A 16,458-nucleotide genomic window follows, 5' to 3' on the forward strand; every position below is an offset into this window, starting at 1 on the left:
CCAGTTCAGCCCCCTTCCCTCCTCCCTGCCCCCTCCTGGCCCGCCGGGCCCCTCCCCCCTCCCGGTGGCCCGCGGGGCACAAGGTGAGGCCGGGCTGGACAGCTCCTGCTTTGATGTCCCGGCTCCCGTCCCCTGTACCGCCGCCCCGCAAGTGCCCAGATCTGCAAACTCTGCCCACGTCGGTGTCTGCAGAGCGCTCCGACGTGTCCAAAAGTGTTTCCAAACTCGGAGAGGGAGGGGGAGGGCGGGGGGATGGGGAGGGCGGAGGTATGCAGACAGCGAGTCAGAGTTTCCCCTTGAAAGCCTCAAAAGTGTCCACGTCCTCAAAAAGAATGGAACCAATTTAAGAAGCCAGCCCCTTGGCCACGTCCCTCCCGCCTTCGCTCCCTCCTCTGCTCCCCCGCAGTCTCCTCCCAGCTGTGGCTGCCGGGGGGCCCCCAGCCCCAGCCTTCCCATTGGTGGAAGCGCTTTTGGAGGCACCCTCGGGCCAGGGAAACTTTGGCCGTATAAATAGGGCAGATCCGGGCTTTATTATTTTAGCACCAAGGCGGCAGGAGGTTTCGGCTAAGTTGGAGGTACTGGCCACGACTGCATGCTTGCGCCCGCCAGGTGATACCTCCGCCGGTGACCCAGGGGCTCTGCGACACAAGGAGTCTGCATGTCTAAGTGGTAGACATGCTCAGCTTTGTGGACACGCGGACTTTGTTGCTGCTTGCAGTAACTTCGTGCCTAGCAACATGCCAATGTAAGTGCCTTCAGCTTGTTTGGGGCCGGCGCTGGCGGGGGACAGAGGCTAGACGGGTGGGCACCCTGGGCTGAAAAAAAAGGAAAACCTAAACTAAGCTCGAGGTACAGCGTGGAGGGAAGGCTCTCTGGCATGTGGACAGATGCTGGCATTGATAAGACACATGTAACTTACGTTAGAAATGAAAACGTCAAAGGCCCGACTCGCGCCAAAAGTTAGGAAACTTTCTCTGAACTCAGAGACTGTTAACTTGATCTGGCCCCTCTGGTTGGTGAAGCTCAAAGGAGGAGATAATTAACGACTGATGTGATGCAGGAAGTCCAGGGCCTCTCCTAACAGGCCCGTAACTGCACTGATACACCTACCTTGTAAAACTTGAGGCCTGCTTTGGAAAGCCTTCTAATTTAGTGATATAAGACTCACCCCGTAAGGGCTTTTCTCTTCTGGGTGTTTTAAGACATGTCTGGCTGATGATGATGATGATGTTAATGATGATGATGATGATGATGATGACGTTGACGACGACTATCAGGCGCCCTCTGGAGGGAGGACAATGAAAGCACAGGGGACCAGGCCTTAGGCTAAAGAAGGCTCCAGGTTTATAGAGAGGTGACCTGTTTCTGACTGAAGCCATTCCCAACAGCTAGTCAGTTTCTGGGAGGGAAAATGGACACTACCTGGAATGGACACATTCTGAAAAGTAAAATTAGCTTCTCAGCTCATTATCTAGTCATGGAAACGGTAACTGAAATCAGCTCTGCCTTCTGTTGAACCTGAGAGTTACCTCATCAACATGTTTCCAATGACAATCAGACATTCTAAACACAGCAAGTTGGGAAATATCAACACTGATGCGGAGCTCAAGAGACCCAGGTTTTTCCCATGACGTTGCCACTAATTTACCATGTGACCTTGGGCAAGTCAAACTGAGCCTTTTCCAAAATGCAGGATAGAGATTAGATGGACTCCGAGGCCACTTTCCAGCTGTAGGTTTTATGACCAGACTTTCATGTCGAGACAGAATGAAGAAAACCAGTCCATTTTTTTTCTGTATCGAAAATGGCTTCCTAATTACCAAAGATACTGACCTGATGGAGTACGAGGTGGGGGTCTGGCTATACCCAACAGTCCAAAAAGTTTGCTCTACCCACATGCCATGGTGTCTACCATTGCATCATTACTGATGCATTTTTTGGTGTGTTTTCTCCCTTCACCTACTTTTTGTGTACACACTGTAGTTACTAAGGAGTCATTGCATTGGACAAATTCACATTACCAAGTTCTGTTTCTGTGAGATCTGAGGGTGAGAGGAAAGAGTTGGCTCCTAGAGAAAAGATGAAAACAGACCTAGGGAAGTTTGAATGCACAAAAGGCAACTCACCTTCTGAGCAACAGCCAACCACAAGCTGGAATAAAAGTTACCAAACACACATTCTTCAAAATGGCTCAGTCTGAGTAATTAAAAGGCAAATTTCCAAAATCATAAGGACTTACGTTAATCAAGTATGGGCATAATTATTCTTCCTGCTGATGGACACAATGAAGTAAACATATCATTTTCCTAATTTAAAAGTAATTCTCATAAATTGCCCTTAAATGTCAGTGCTGGATGTGGTCCGCCCTCCTGAATTGTGACTCTTGCAACAGATGTTCTCAGTCCAAATGACATATTTCTTGGCCACCTAATTAAAGCAATTTTTAGGGGTGATTCATCTTGTTGCCAGCTTGGCCACACTTATATCCTGTGTTAACCTATAATTTTTATACCGTAGGAGAGGAATTCAGTCTTAAGGACTTATAGCAGTCATGGCAAAGGAGCGAATATTACTTTAGTGTATTTTTCCCATTACTTTTCAAGATTTTCAATCCACAATTTTTCCATTTATACAGAGAAATTCCTTCCAAGGGACAAAAGTAATACATATTGGTAAAATGAGCTTACCTAACTTAAGTGAACTAACTTAAAGCAAAATTTCAGATGTCCGAATGAATCCACTTTCATAGTGACTAATTTGTCAATTAGACCTTTTGAAACAGGACAAACTCAGTAAAGTACTAAGTAACTTTAATGTTTTACATTAAAAATGTCTACTTTCAGCAACATGTTTTCCTAAATTCTTTTTCTTACATTTTTAAGTATCAAAAATTATCTAAACCATAAATTATTTCCTCATCAATCTACTGGTCTTACATTCAGTGATTCACGTGTGCAGTTTACCAGCTTAATTACTAAGCACTAGAAATATCCTTTGGACACATTAATATTTCACAAATTTATAAAATAATATATAACAATTTTATTCAAAGTATAGTTACACATTAATATTGTATACATATCACCCTGATCCCTGGCATAATTTTGACCTGCATAATTTCCAAGTCATTAGAATATTCCTAATAAAAAACACAATTGGTCTTTTAATTAGGTAAGTTGATTTTATAGACTAATATATCAATTTGGTATTCACTATTGGTCAATGAAATAATACTAATAATTATTTCTGATTTTTCCCTTTCTTCTACAGCTTTACAAGAGGTAAGTAAAACTATTTTAAGATTTTTTTTTTATATACTTTGATTGCCTTGGCCACAGTAATGTCTTCTTTGGAAAAGGAAGGGGAGGCTACATTGGTATTAACCAACCTGAATTCCCAAGAAAATTATCAAGAGTTACGGTAGTCAAACCTTTCTGGTTGCCTTAGAAAGTACCCACCCCAATTTCCAAAATGGGCGGGGCTACTGAATAAGACCACTCTCATAAAAACACCCATGAGAAATAGAGAGTAAAATAATCCAGTGGAAGTTTGGATTTTAGCAGCAGCTACGACAAAGCAGAAGACTTCATAGAGCAAGAGAATTTTGTCACTCCCTTGAAATCATTTGCAAGAGTATTATGAACAAATTCTTAGCTCATGAATTGTATTTGAGGCATAATTACAGATAAGTATATATTTCGGTTCTGTATATAATTTATTTACTTTACTTGTAAAATTTAAAGTCATACTTTGAAATATTAAGATAGTAATGCTCAATATGTATACTCTACAAGTATATTTGTAGACTACATGGAAATGGGAACCATTTGTAAATATATGTAAATAATTTTCCTCATAATAATCTTTTATACATTCTTTTCCAGGCAACTGCAAGAAAGGTAAGAGTCCAGTACTTCTCCATAATGTCTGAAATGACCAGCGATAACTTATAGTTTAACTAAATTTATAGTAAATTATAGAAGGAAAATATTTTGTCAAGATTTGCCCATATTCATTTAGCTATTGAATATGCATTAGCTAAACCATAAAATAAAGTGCTTTGATGTTTAATATAACAGTTTTATTATCTTTTAGAATAATTTCTAATTACACTTATATTTTACAAACTGGTGATCTACATACTAAAGAAAAAAAAGACTTATCTTTATTCTTGAGACATAATGACTGTTATGTTAATTATAGGTAGTAGATGAAAGTTTATTTTAAAGGACTTTGACTATACAAATATGCTGCTAACAATGTAACAAAATGGTAACTCTTTCCACTGAAATCCTCTTTCTAAAAATAGTAGTTATAATGTTTTGGCCTAATGACTGGAGACTGTAGCCTCCAATACCCCAGTTTTTTTTAAATTACATATTAAGTATAATAAAAACAATATACTTTTATCTATTGTATTATGCAATTTTATAGCTAGTATCTAATAACATTGTGGTTAGAGCAGTCTAACCAACTAATTTTTATCAAGAATGCTATGCTTGTTGACTGGAAATTGCTTAGACATTTAGAACTGTGCTGTTTGTGTATCTTCCTTGTAGGGCCCAGCTGGAGATAGAGGACCACGCGGAGAAAGGGTGTGTAATTTTTGAACTATTAAAGGGTTTTGGCCCATAATTGAATAACTACATATTAGAAAGTACTAGAGACTGATGATTTATAAGAATATTATGTATCCAGATAATTGCACCATCTTTTAAGCAGATAAGGCCCTACAGAAGAGGCAAATGAGCATTATTATATATAATCAATATTCTTTTCAGGTCAAGATTACCTTCAAGAAAGCAAAACTATTACAGACAGCCATATTCTTTGCATGGTCTATCTTTCTTTGGTTTTGGTTGACCTGTCCAGTACACATATGATGGAAATGTATGTACTACCACCACATGGTTCCCTTATTAAGGCATTTTATTTGCTTTTCAAGTAAGATCTCTTATGTAGCCTGATAATAATAGTGAAACAGTAGTCAACAACATATTTCTGTCTAAATACATAAATGTGTAAATTAGGTTTACATTTTATTCATGGTATGCTTAGATATCCCTGCTCTACTTATTTGGCATGTATAATGACATGGTTTTGCATTATATGACACTTTTACCAATATATATGTACCTATCTCTTGTATCTATCGGGAAGTACAGACTTAAATGTATTGCAAACAACCTATTAAAGGCAGCATTATGTCAGCAAATTACTTTAAAAACATAAATAATTAACAACATAAATAATGTTAATGGTAGGAAATCTGTAGAATTTTCTACCCTGTGATAAAATTACTTTATTATCATATTAACTAATCTACTATTCACATGTTGCATAACCAAAACAATTGAATAAGTTCATCATGGTTAGAAACTGTCAATCAATATACATAGCACATCACTATGCACTGTTAACCATGTAAAGTTTATAGAATCATAAATTTTAGCTATAATTTCTCTATTTGAATACTGGAGCTCCATTATGAATTAATATTTAGTGGCTGAGATACTCCTCTTCCTGGAGGAACTACCCTGTCTTGTGTCTTCTTCATATATCAGTTACTAAACCTCTTTCTAAAATAAACCCACGTCATAAGTGAATTCCAATCAGTGACAAATATGACATGTTGAATGTCCACACCACTTGCACATTGAAAGGTCTGAACAACTGATTTCACCACTTGTTTTCTTAGGTATCCTTTTTCACGTATAAGTTTCCGTGGGGTCTGTCTAATCCTGATATAATTCATTTTTTCCATAACAGGGTCCACCAGGCCCACCAGGCAGAGATGGTGATGATGGTACCCAAGGCCCTCCTGGACCCCCTGGTCCTCCTGGCCCCCCTGGTCTTGGCGGGGTAAGGTGTCTTAAGTATTGTTAACTTTTAGCTAGCTTTGGTTTCTCATACTTCCATTGGAAGAAAGCTCATTGTGAAATTTATTTTCAGCAGTTTAGGGAGTGTATGCTATTTGGATATTAGTATATTTTGTTTCATTCCTTTGGTTTCTTCATTCAAAATTCTGCTTTGCCCATTCTCTTTGTGAGCTCTTGTCAATTACAGGGCTGGTCTTTGTGTTACTGAAGGTAGCTGCAGCCCTCACAACCATCATTTAATTTGAGAATTTAATATCTTTTATCGGTAGGGCACAAATAAGAGGTGTTGCATTATTAAAGAGTTTGATTATATTGAATTATAACTGAAATCCTTGCTCTGAAGTAATTTCACAAACATCCCACTCTTTTCATTGTCCTTGGTTTGAAGTCTGCTGGACCACCATTCAAAGGAGTTTTAGGTTTCATTTGCTTGAAACTAATCTGAAGAAAGTACATTTCCCTCTTTCATTAAGATCTTCTTTTAGTTTTAGGTATTTAACAATGGTATGAGTGCCAAATGGCCTCACTGCAGGAAGGAAAACATATTTGCTTAATTGGCCATCACTATGAATCAGAAGCCTGATTCTAATACTCAACTGTATGCCAGTAAAATAGGACCTTTCTCCCCAAAAGATCTTATTATGATTGCTTATCTACTGAGTACCTTAAAAAGCACCTTCTTTAATAGATCTACCGCTATAAGAGATATCTTGAACAGTCAAGTTATTACTGTGAACTATTTTTTAAAAGTTTAATCTTCCAAAGGGCATTTTAATTTAATTTGAAATTCTAAACTTGAAAACTCTTTATATCTTTTTTGAAACTTTAGCAAGTAAAAGGTGTCTTAGTCATTCTGTGGAGTTCCAGAGGAGTGGGGCAACGGGAAATGCATTGTGGTCCTCCTGGCCTCTGCCTCGTTTATCAGGGGCCCTCAGTGACTTCCAAAATATTTGAAAGCTCCCCTTCCACAGTGCAGAGGTAGGGGATGGGAGTGGAGAGGGGGTTAACAGGGCAGGAAAGGGTTTGAAAAATAAGGTAGGGAAGCTCCCCAATTCAAACTAGGTGTAGAGTAAATTTTAAACTCGTTATTTCCCTGACTTTTTAGGAATTTAGCTCTATATAGAATTTTAAACTAATAATTGTATCAAAAATATTGTTCCCTTTTAAACAACAACAGAAAAATCTTAAGTAGAACGAGAAAATGAACTACATGGCTGGTAGCTGTAATATGTATAAATTTATGTATGTTTTTCCCCATCTCTAGAACTTTGCTGCCCAGTATGATGGAAAAGGAGTTGGACTTGGCCCTGGACCAATGGTATGCTTATCCCTTTGTGTTTTAGCCAAAAAATTACTGAATAGAGAATCTATTTTATGTGAAATTTCACATTGCCATTATTTAGCTACGTAGGTTAACACCTAATACTTGGATCAGATAAAAGCAGAAACTCTTTTTGTATTCAACTCTATAAAAATCTAAACCTAGTTAAAGGGGGTTTGTTTTTTTCTGTGAGCATGCCTCCTCAGGATAGATCAGATACTTACATCCGAGAAATCATCTCCGGACATAGTAATCATAATTTAAGTAAATCCATTTAATTCAAAAGGGCGATCATTTTGATAAATTTTTTTTGCAACCTTTAACGTTGCTCAGAATTTTAAGCAACCCTTGGAGACACAGCACTATTAAGTTCTAGAAACTTGTTGAAAAGGACAGCCAAGGTGCAGTTCAGACTTTTCATTTTATGGCTAGAGAGTTTAAGTCCTTTCCGAAGGTTGTACAGATGGTTAATGACAGAACTAGAACTAACAGCCAGACAAGATGTCTGATGTTTAATGATGACATGGCTCATGCATGTATATAGCACTTGAATAAAATATTGATTTATTCAACAAATATTTATCAGGTGCCTTCGATGATCCCCAAACTGTGCTATGCGTTGGAGATATAGCAGATTGGGAATATGACAGACTCTTACCCTCCCTCAGGAGTTAACAATGTAGGAAATGTTTCTTTTTATCCATGTTGACAAAAATTCCTTTTTTAGTCTACTAATTACAAATCAATATAGAAAAAAAATGAGTACAATTTAGCACTTATATCACTCAGCACACATATTCAGCAATATATCCTATGATTTTAGGAACATTTAGAAAAGATTTCTATATGATGATGATGATGATGGTCTATCTTCAACAAGTGAACCTTTTAATAAGCATTAGTGAGATGTATTAATGAAAATTATGATATGAGCAAAATATATACTAGTATGTATAAAATAAAGGGAAACACATTGGAAGTAAAAACATTAAGTTGATTAAACACTACTGTTTACACGCGCTTGCACGCGCGCACACACACACACACAATTTGGTGATTTTAATTAATTGTTTCCAAAGTTAACATGTTCTTTAGAAAATAAATTTTACTTGGACAATGCATTCAGTGCCCTATCTTCAAAAGATGTTTTGCTGGAGCTAATGGTCCACAATAAGCTAATCCACTATAAGGGCAAGATAATATTTTCTGTAAATTAAAACTCTCACTTGAGAAGTGATGCGCCTTTAATGATGACTTCCAATTTCCTGACTTTTCCTGGTAATTTAAAACATTCATATATGAAATGAAGAAGTAGAGATTTTCTTTTGGCTTTGTTTATATTTGATATGTGAAATTAGCCATTTCAGCTAATGCCGGACATTAGTCAGTTTTAAAGCAGTACCTATATTTCAAGAAGAAGCTAAAGGGGGAAAAAAATAAAGCACTAATTAAAAAAGCCTACATAAGCCCAGAAAATTAATATGGATTTCAGATTCCCCTGACTTTGAAACATCTCTCTGGGGGGCATAAGGCAGAGTGTTTTACTTTTAAATCAGTAAAATATAATTTAAGCTTGCAAATCCACACACATTCACGAACACATGTAATCAACAGATATGTATTTCACAAATAGGAAAGATAGGCAGCAATAAAGTATTAAAATAATTTTCCGTGTTGGAAAATCAATAACTATAAAACCCCACAGGGTTCTTCTCTGAATTAATGAGTAATCATTGTCTCATAGCCTCCACAAAATAAACTACTTTTTATGCAAATGAAATTGTGGCAAACACATGGAAAAAATGAATAAATATAATTAAAAATTCATGGTGTCAAAGAAAATTGTTTATTAATGTATACTTAAAAATTATTTTGATTGAAAAGTGACAGTTTCTTTTAAGGTTGATGCATTTCCCAAAACCAAATAAATAATTCTTATGATTAAGGTGATGTACTTTTTAATAAAATCCGTACTATTTCACTCCAGGCATTAATACGGTGGGGCAGACTTAACTACAGAGTCCCCATGGTTGATGTCTCGTGAACAAGACTTGTCTGTACCATATTTTCAGCAACAGAGGCACAAGCTTGCACAGGCACGGATTACTGCAAAGGGAGTCAAGGATGTATATTTAGCTTGCAAACTAGTATCACTCTGTTTCACTCTACTTGTGTGCTACAGAATGAAGAACAAACGGGAGAACAATCGGCTGTCATTTGGGGCCATATTTTCAATAATAATATTATACTATAGACTCTTCTAGTGGGATGTTTCAATACTATTTTATTTCTCCTTTACCCTTCCTCACATCTACTTTTGTTTGACATTTGCATCAGTCACCAACAGCTCTTAAAGTAGTTATCTGGTTATAACAAACCTCCCTCTAATCATTAAAAAGGATGTTTGATCCTTTTCAATGTACGCCCCTTGTGGCAATAAAGATATCAATTTCTTGGCTAAGGATGACATGAGGAGATGACATATGATCAAGGGAAGCCAAACAGAAATGCTTTGTCAGCTGCGTAGAGGGCAGTTGTGTGCTCTGTACTGTGCAAAGGCTGATGTGAAACCACCTCAATATGGCCGTGGTGCACAGCGTGAAGGAACCTGTGGCCGCCCCATCCAATTCTCATTGAGTTCCGCTGATTGGGGTTAGTGAAAGGAAAAGCAAAGGCAGAGAAATAGTGGAGGGCACTTGAGTCCTCTAAAGCTTCCTTTGGGAAGAACAAAAACTATGAAATAAAACCAGGACAGTTCTGTTTATCTGTCCATCACAAAATGTCTAGGGCACTATTAAGCTAGTTCTCACTAACCCTACCCCAGGCCACATCTTGTCAGTGCTAAGTATATCTGTCCTGTTTACAGGGTTTGATGGGACCCAGAGGCCCTCCTGGTGCAGCTGGAGCTCCTGTGAGTATCAAAAGCTTGCAATCTCCCTTTTGTAAAAAGACAGAGCATTAAATCAAGGCTTGGAGTATGACAGACTGGTTTCTCTTAGGGCCCTCAAGGTTTCCAAGGACCTGCTGGCGAGCCTGGAGAACCTGGTCAAACTGTGAGTACATTCTTCCCTTTTGTGATACTTTTTTTTTTCCAAGAAATTTGTTAATATAGCCTTAACAAAATAATGGGTCTTCTGTTTTCTTAGGGTCCTGCAGGTGCTCGTGGTCCAACTGGCCCTCCTGGCAAAGCTGGTGAGGATGTAAGTGTTTACTCTTAAGTATTTCCAAATGCCATTTACATAGTCCTGCCTCAATGAGAATTTCTAGATTCAAATGAAGTGTTCTGCCAAGAGCCCAATATGCCTGACATAACTGTCTCCATATGGGAAATATGATTTTAATAAAATATTAATTGGATTGTATTTCAGGAAATATAATTGCAAATTAAATGTATGTTTGGATCCACATTTTTATGAGATGCTTTTTTCCCCCTATTATAAAACCACCATACCCACATTTTCATCTGCTAGTTTACTAAGAAAACGTTAACCCTATAATGCTTGCATGTTTTAGGGTCACCCTGGAAAACCCGGACGACCTGGTGAGAGAGGAGTTGTTGGACCACAGGTAAGACTTTTCGCAACAGTATATAATACAAATATCAGAGGCATCTCACATATAAGATTGTTGCTAAAACTAAAATCAGTCTAAATGGCAACATACTAGATATCTGCATACTTATAATATTTATTGAAGGCATCTGACAAATAATGGAGCCTAGTTAAGAATGCATACAGATTTTATTAATGCAAATAATATAATATCAACGACAGCAAGCATACCATCAACAACTAAATGGTATTTTCTACAAATACCAGAGTATTATTCAAGTTAGAGCAAGTTAATTTACAGGTCTGTGCTTCAAAATATGTTAGTCTTTGATTCCAAGCTTGAACTTTGATAAGAAGAAATATTTTGGAGGGAAGAAATAATTTTCTTTTTGTTCGGAACAAAAAACATTATTTGTCTTCTTCTGTGTTTTTTTTTAAGGGTGCTCGTGGTTTCCCTGGAACTCCTGGACTTCCTGGCTTCAAGGGCATTAGGGTGAGCACATTATAGGGTACATGAGAGAAAATGTTCATTATTTTTAGGAAAAATTTCCACTATATTTATACTCCTGGGTGACAGAAATTTGCCTTCCAAAGTCTTGGAGTTTGCCAGAGCAGAGGGAGAGTTAAAGAGTAAGAATCGCTGGGAAGTAAAGTGGCACGTAGATTTTTTTTCTGTCTGTTCATAGCTTCCAAGAAACAGGGATTCCCTACAGAGAAGTTGTATAAAATAGGTATAGCTTACGAAGCATTTGCAACCACCTGAAGATCGTAAAATTATTAAAGGCAGACAGCACAGAAGAGAGCATCGGTCCTACATCCTTCCCTTTCCGGTGCAAGGAGGCTTACCTAGGGCAGCGGAGGGAGTTTTCCAGGGGCTGGGGCACTCGGGCTGTGTTCCACTGCAGGGGTCACAAGGCTCACCCAAGAGACAGTGACTACAAAGACAGAGGATGTTGGATGTGACCAAGCACTATAATGGGATATCATTTTAATGGTAAGGATTTGCCTTTCAGGGACACAATGGTCTGGATGGATTGAAGGGACAGCCCGGTGCTCCAGGTATAAAGGTAAATACGAAATCAGAAGCATTTTTAAAACAATTGACTGTAATTCCCCATCACCACTAGAAAGTATATGTTGACTGAAACCTACTCATATTCTAGAGAATATTCTATTTCCTCTTCTATTTTAATTAAATAGTAGTTAATCCTTCAATGGTGGGGGGGGGATTACGGAATTCTGTGACAAAAGGCCAATTATTGATCATATTTGTTTAATTAATATCTTTTACACAACTAAGATTTTTTAAAATGTCAATAGTTCCTTCCTCCATTTCCTTTCTGCCTATAATTTCAGTTGATCTCTGCAGCAAAAATAAAAGTAAATAAACATACTCAGACATTAGAGCACGATATGCTATTCTAAACTGTTAATTCTCCTTTGGCATGCACTAATTAGATAGGTACATTCATGTCACAATACATTTTTCAACCTTTTTCCTGTGATTTATCTGTGAACACTCAAAAAAATTTTAATTAGGTAATTAAAGTCTCAGAAGTGTGTTATCTCTGGGCTAGGCTCTTCTCTGACAGCGTTTTCAACTATAAAATGCTCACTCTCCTATTAAGAAGATAATGTGATATTAAAGTGAATACCAACGTAATTACAAATTAATGAGTAACGAATACTAGTGGGACCAAAAATGAACATGAATATGGAGAATCTGTTCTAACTTTCCAACTGCCACACAAATGGATAAGGTCAAACTCATTCTCTCTAGAGCCTAATATAGTAGCTCAGACTACTAATCGCAGCATCATAAAACGTTAAAGCTTGCAAGGAGCTTTGGAGACTCCCTCATTTTGCAGAGGAGGGAAACGGGGGCTTAGAGGAAGTGAGTGACTTGCCCAAAGTCACACATCTGGTAGCTAGAAGCACATAGGCTAGAATTCCTAACTCCCTCTCCAGTAGTTATCCCCAAAGGATACATATCTCATAGAATCCTAGAAATAAAGGTTCTTTAACTGGTCTCTTAAACTCTGTTTTTTCCATATCTAAATCAGATAATCTTAAAGGAAAGTTCTTTTTACATGTGACATTGTATCAAATTACCCCACCACTACCACCACTACTTCAGATAAGAATATAGATTGGAAATAAATAAGACAGCCCTAAAAATATTATGAAGTTCAAATTTTCATGCATATTTTACAAAAATAAAAATATTGAGTGTTCAAAATAACTCTAAAGAGGGTAAATATGGTAATATTGGAAGCAAATTTATGTTCTGACATCTCTTTTTATGGTATGTTTCCTAATTTATAAGGCTAATCTAAATGATATCCAAAATCTAAGGTGAAAATTAGGAAAGGGGTAACACTCAATTAACCACATCTCCCTAGTACCGTATTTGGTATTATCCAAAGGAAAACCCATATTTTAGAAATTTTTAAAATTTATGTGTTTGGAATAATTGAGAAATAATCTATATGTGTAAGAAATGTTACAAAATATATGAATGATTCAAATGCAAAATAGGGTAAATATTACCCAATCAGAAAACATAATCTATACATATATTTTCAATCCTTTTCCATGTAGGGTGAACCTGGTGCCCCTGGTGAAAATGGAACTCCAGGTCAAACAGTAAGTACTGATTATTATAAATCTAAAGCTGTACACTCTTTGCAAGCTGGAACTTCTTCAATGTTTCTGCTAATTACTAGTTCCCTCAGCATTGTATTCTTTGATATTTTTCTACTAGCCTTGTACACTTAATTGAAATCCATTATCTTTTAGTTGGAATTAGAACAAGACCTATTTATTTGTAGCGGATTCTTGTGCATGTTGGAAATTGAACAAAGCAAATGATGCCTGTGACTTTTTAAAGATTAGCATTCAGGATTTCATTGAAAATATTTCTGCTTTTAGGGAGCCCGTGGGCTTCCTGGAGAGCGAGGACGTGTTGGTGGCCCTGGCCCAGCTGTGAGTGCTTCCACTTTTGTTCGTTTTTATTTTTTCGAAAAATCTAATAATTGCCATTTAACTTTCCACTTGACTTTTTCCTCTTTATTTTCTTCATAGGGTGCCCGTGGAAGTGATGGAAGTGTGGGTCCTGTGGGTCCTGCTGTAAGTTTTGACACTGGAGAATTTGGAAGGAGTTAAGAGTGTGGGATGGAAGCGATCTTCTTTATTAATTTCCTATGGAATAACACAATTGTAGACACCTTACCAATTATTCTGTGGGGTCTGTTGCAGGTCCTATTTATACAATCCCTGAGGTGTTGATTGATATATAAAGTAAAATCTACCTGGGGTACTCTGAATGTCTTCCCTTTGATAAGATACTACTGACAACAGACTAGCTGTCAGCTTTTTCTTTGCCAATATTAAATAAGATCAAGCCAATTCAATCTTCTGTTGTTGTTGTGTTGTTAATTGACTAGGAGGAAATGTCTTACACCTTCTACTTTGATTTCAGGGTCCCATTGGGTCTGCTGGCCCTCCAGGCTTCCCTGGTGCCCCTGGCCCCAAGGTAAACAGCTGGTGACTATTGTAATTACCTTGATAAACTTTTTATAGTGATGAGAAAGACAGGGGCTGTGTTTGCTGATAGAGAGATAATTATAGAACAGGTACCTTAATTAGTCCCTCCTTCAGAATGGATATAGAATGACCAGTTTTCTCACTCCCAGCTTGAAATAGGTCATCTCTCTTCACTTGAGCCCTAGGAGCACACATATAGATGACAACATGGAAACTGATTCCATGGGGCTCTTCTGGGATGCACTCCCAAGCTAGTTGGGACTGATTAGTCTCTACCCCAGGGAGACAGAGGTAGGTGAAGGTAGCACTGGTAGCCAGATGGCAGAACCTGGCCAGGAAGATAGGAACCCACACTCAAATCTTGTGGTACCAGACCAGATAAGGAAAATGATTGCAGTTCTGAAGACATTTCATAAAATGGGTGTCCTAAACCTGGAGATGTGCTGTTTCATGACTTGTTGGCTAATGCCCCAGTGTCATTCCCTCTTTTAGGGTGAAATTGGACCTGTTGGTAACCCTGGTCCTGCTGGTCCCGCGGGTCCCCGTGGTGAAGCTGGTCTTCCAGGTCTTTCTGGCCCCGTTGGACCTCCTGTAAGTAGCTGTTGTCATGAACATTACTGAGTGAAAGGGGGAAAAAAAGGAATGATGATGAAGTCAAGGAAGCAGAGGAATATTCCTATTAACTGATATCTTTCTCCCTTCCTATTCCTCGTAGGGTAACCCTGGAGCCAATGGCCTTACTGGTGCCAAGGGTGCTGCTGTGAGTATGTAGTGGGAGTGGCTCAAATATGCTGCTGTGGTTTTAAAGGCATTTTCATGAGTGCTGCCTCTCCTATCAGCGGCCTTATGACTGACCAGGCTGCATTTTCCTTCCCAGGGCCTGCCCGGTGTTGCTGGGGCTCCTGGCCTCCCTGGACCTCGTGGTATTCCTGGCCCTGCTGGTGCTGTTGGTGCTACTGGTGCCAGAGGACTTGTTGTAAGTAGTCACGGCTGCAACTTTCGTCATCCTGAAACATCACGTCTATCATTATTGCATCACTGTCTACGCTTCCTCTTGCACTTTTTTATTCTTTTTTCCCCCTTCCTTAGCATTTCTAGTTTGTATTTCTTCTATAAGTGCATGTACATGTCTCTCCCTCTCTCGCACACACACACACAGACAGTCTCCTGCAATCTGAAAACATTACCCAAAGGTCAGTGAGGCTCATTTCTATAAGATCAGTCTTGTTCTTTCAGTCAAGACCATTCCCCCTATAAGCTGTTTATATATGAACTGGGCATATTTCTTAGAGAGCTTGCGTTTTTCTTTACCTTGACCTATAAACATTCTGAGATGTTTGTCTGCAAGAGTTGTGACAAATGTTTGTCATCTGACAACTGTTTTGTATTTGACTCTAGGGTGAGCCTGGTCCAGCTGGTTCCAAAGGGGAGAGTGGTAACAAGGGTGAGCCTGTAAGTAGTTGTATAATCACAATTTTATGAAGTTATTACCTTTTCAATGAAAAAATAACACCTTTACATTTTTAAAAAGTTATTACTGTTTCTCTAGCTGGACATGACATGAAAATTATTTTTCCTGTTCCCCCCTCTTTTGTTTTTTTCATTAAACAGGGTTCTGCTGGAGCCCAAGGTCCTCCTGGTCCCAGTGGTGAAGAAGGAAAGAGAGGCACCACTGGTGAAGCTGGACCCTCTGGCGCCCCAGGACCTGCTGGGCTGAGAGTAGGTTTCAAATATTCTTGACACCCAGACACACCAGAGGCAGATGATGACACCCCTTCATTGGGAATTGGTCAGAATTATTGAGTGCATTTTCTAGATGAAAGAAGCATCTGCTTTCCATCTGCTTTATTAAATTAGGGCTTTTGATATGTTATAAAATTGGTCTGGAAACAATACTGACCTACTTTTGCAAGATGTCTCCTCCATGCATTCCGTTGGGGTTTGGGTAAAGTTTTTTGGTTTGGTTTGTGTTCGTATCTCCACCTTAAGAGGATCAAGATTTCTTGCAGAATGCCATGGTTCAGTAAACTCTGCCCTTTGCAATTCAAGGATCTTCTCCAATTCTCTTCTGTTTATGTACTTTATTACAGGGAAATCCTGGTTCCCGTGGTCTTCCTGGAGCTGATGGCAGAGCTGGTGTCATGGTAAGGTGTCTATTCCT

General features: G+C 38.4%; 1 protein-coding gene across 1 annotated transcript in view; it reads left to right on the forward strand.

Annotated features, from left to right (window-relative positions):
* Positions 1–328: 328 nt before the first annotated feature.
* The window catches only part of COL1A2 (collagen type I alpha 2 chain), a 35,941-nt gene continuing 19,811 nt past the window's right edge, over positions 329–16,458 (forward strand). Inside the window, exons 1-22 of the mRNA XM_019624728.1 lie at positions 329–745; positions 3,271–3,281; positions 3,885–3,899; positions 4,560–4,595; positions 5,770–5,862; positions 7,144–7,197; positions 10,067–10,111; positions 10,200–10,253; positions 10,347–10,400; positions 10,714–10,767; positions 11,191–11,244; positions 11,765–11,818; positions 13,353–13,397; positions 13,683–13,736; positions 13,836–13,880; positions 14,233–14,286; positions 14,790–14,888; positions 15,013–15,057; positions 15,175–15,273; positions 15,696–15,749; positions 15,909–16,016; positions 16,388–16,441. Of these exons, the coding sequence (XP_019480273.1) occupies positions 676–745; positions 3,271–3,281; positions 3,885–3,899; positions 4,560–4,595; positions 5,770–5,862; positions 7,144–7,197; positions 10,067–10,111; positions 10,200–10,253; positions 10,347–10,400; positions 10,714–10,767; positions 11,191–11,244; positions 11,765–11,818; positions 13,353–13,397; positions 13,683–13,736; positions 13,836–13,880; positions 14,233–14,286; positions 14,790–14,888; positions 15,013–15,057; positions 15,175–15,273; positions 15,696–15,749; positions 15,909–16,016; positions 16,388–16,441 (1,251 nt within the window). The 5' untranslated portion in view covers positions 329–675. The remainder of the gene's footprint in view (positions 746–3,270; positions 3,282–3,884; positions 3,900–4,559; positions 4,596–5,769; positions 5,863–7,143; positions 7,198–10,066; positions 10,112–10,199; positions 10,254–10,346; positions 10,401–10,713; positions 10,768–11,190; positions 11,245–11,764; positions 11,819–13,352; positions 13,398–13,682; positions 13,737–13,835; positions 13,881–14,232; positions 14,287–14,789; positions 14,889–15,012; positions 15,058–15,174; positions 15,274–15,695; positions 15,750–15,908; positions 16,017–16,387; positions 16,442–16,458) is intronic.

Source organism: Hipposideros armiger, unplaced genomic scaffold (assembly GCF_001890085.2).
Source record: "Hipposideros armiger isolate ML-2016 unplaced genomic scaffold, ASM189008v1 scaffold_603, whole genome shotgun sequence".
Lineage (NCBI taxonomy): Eukaryota > Metazoa > Chordata > Mammalia > Chiroptera > Hipposideridae > Hipposideros > Hipposideros armiger.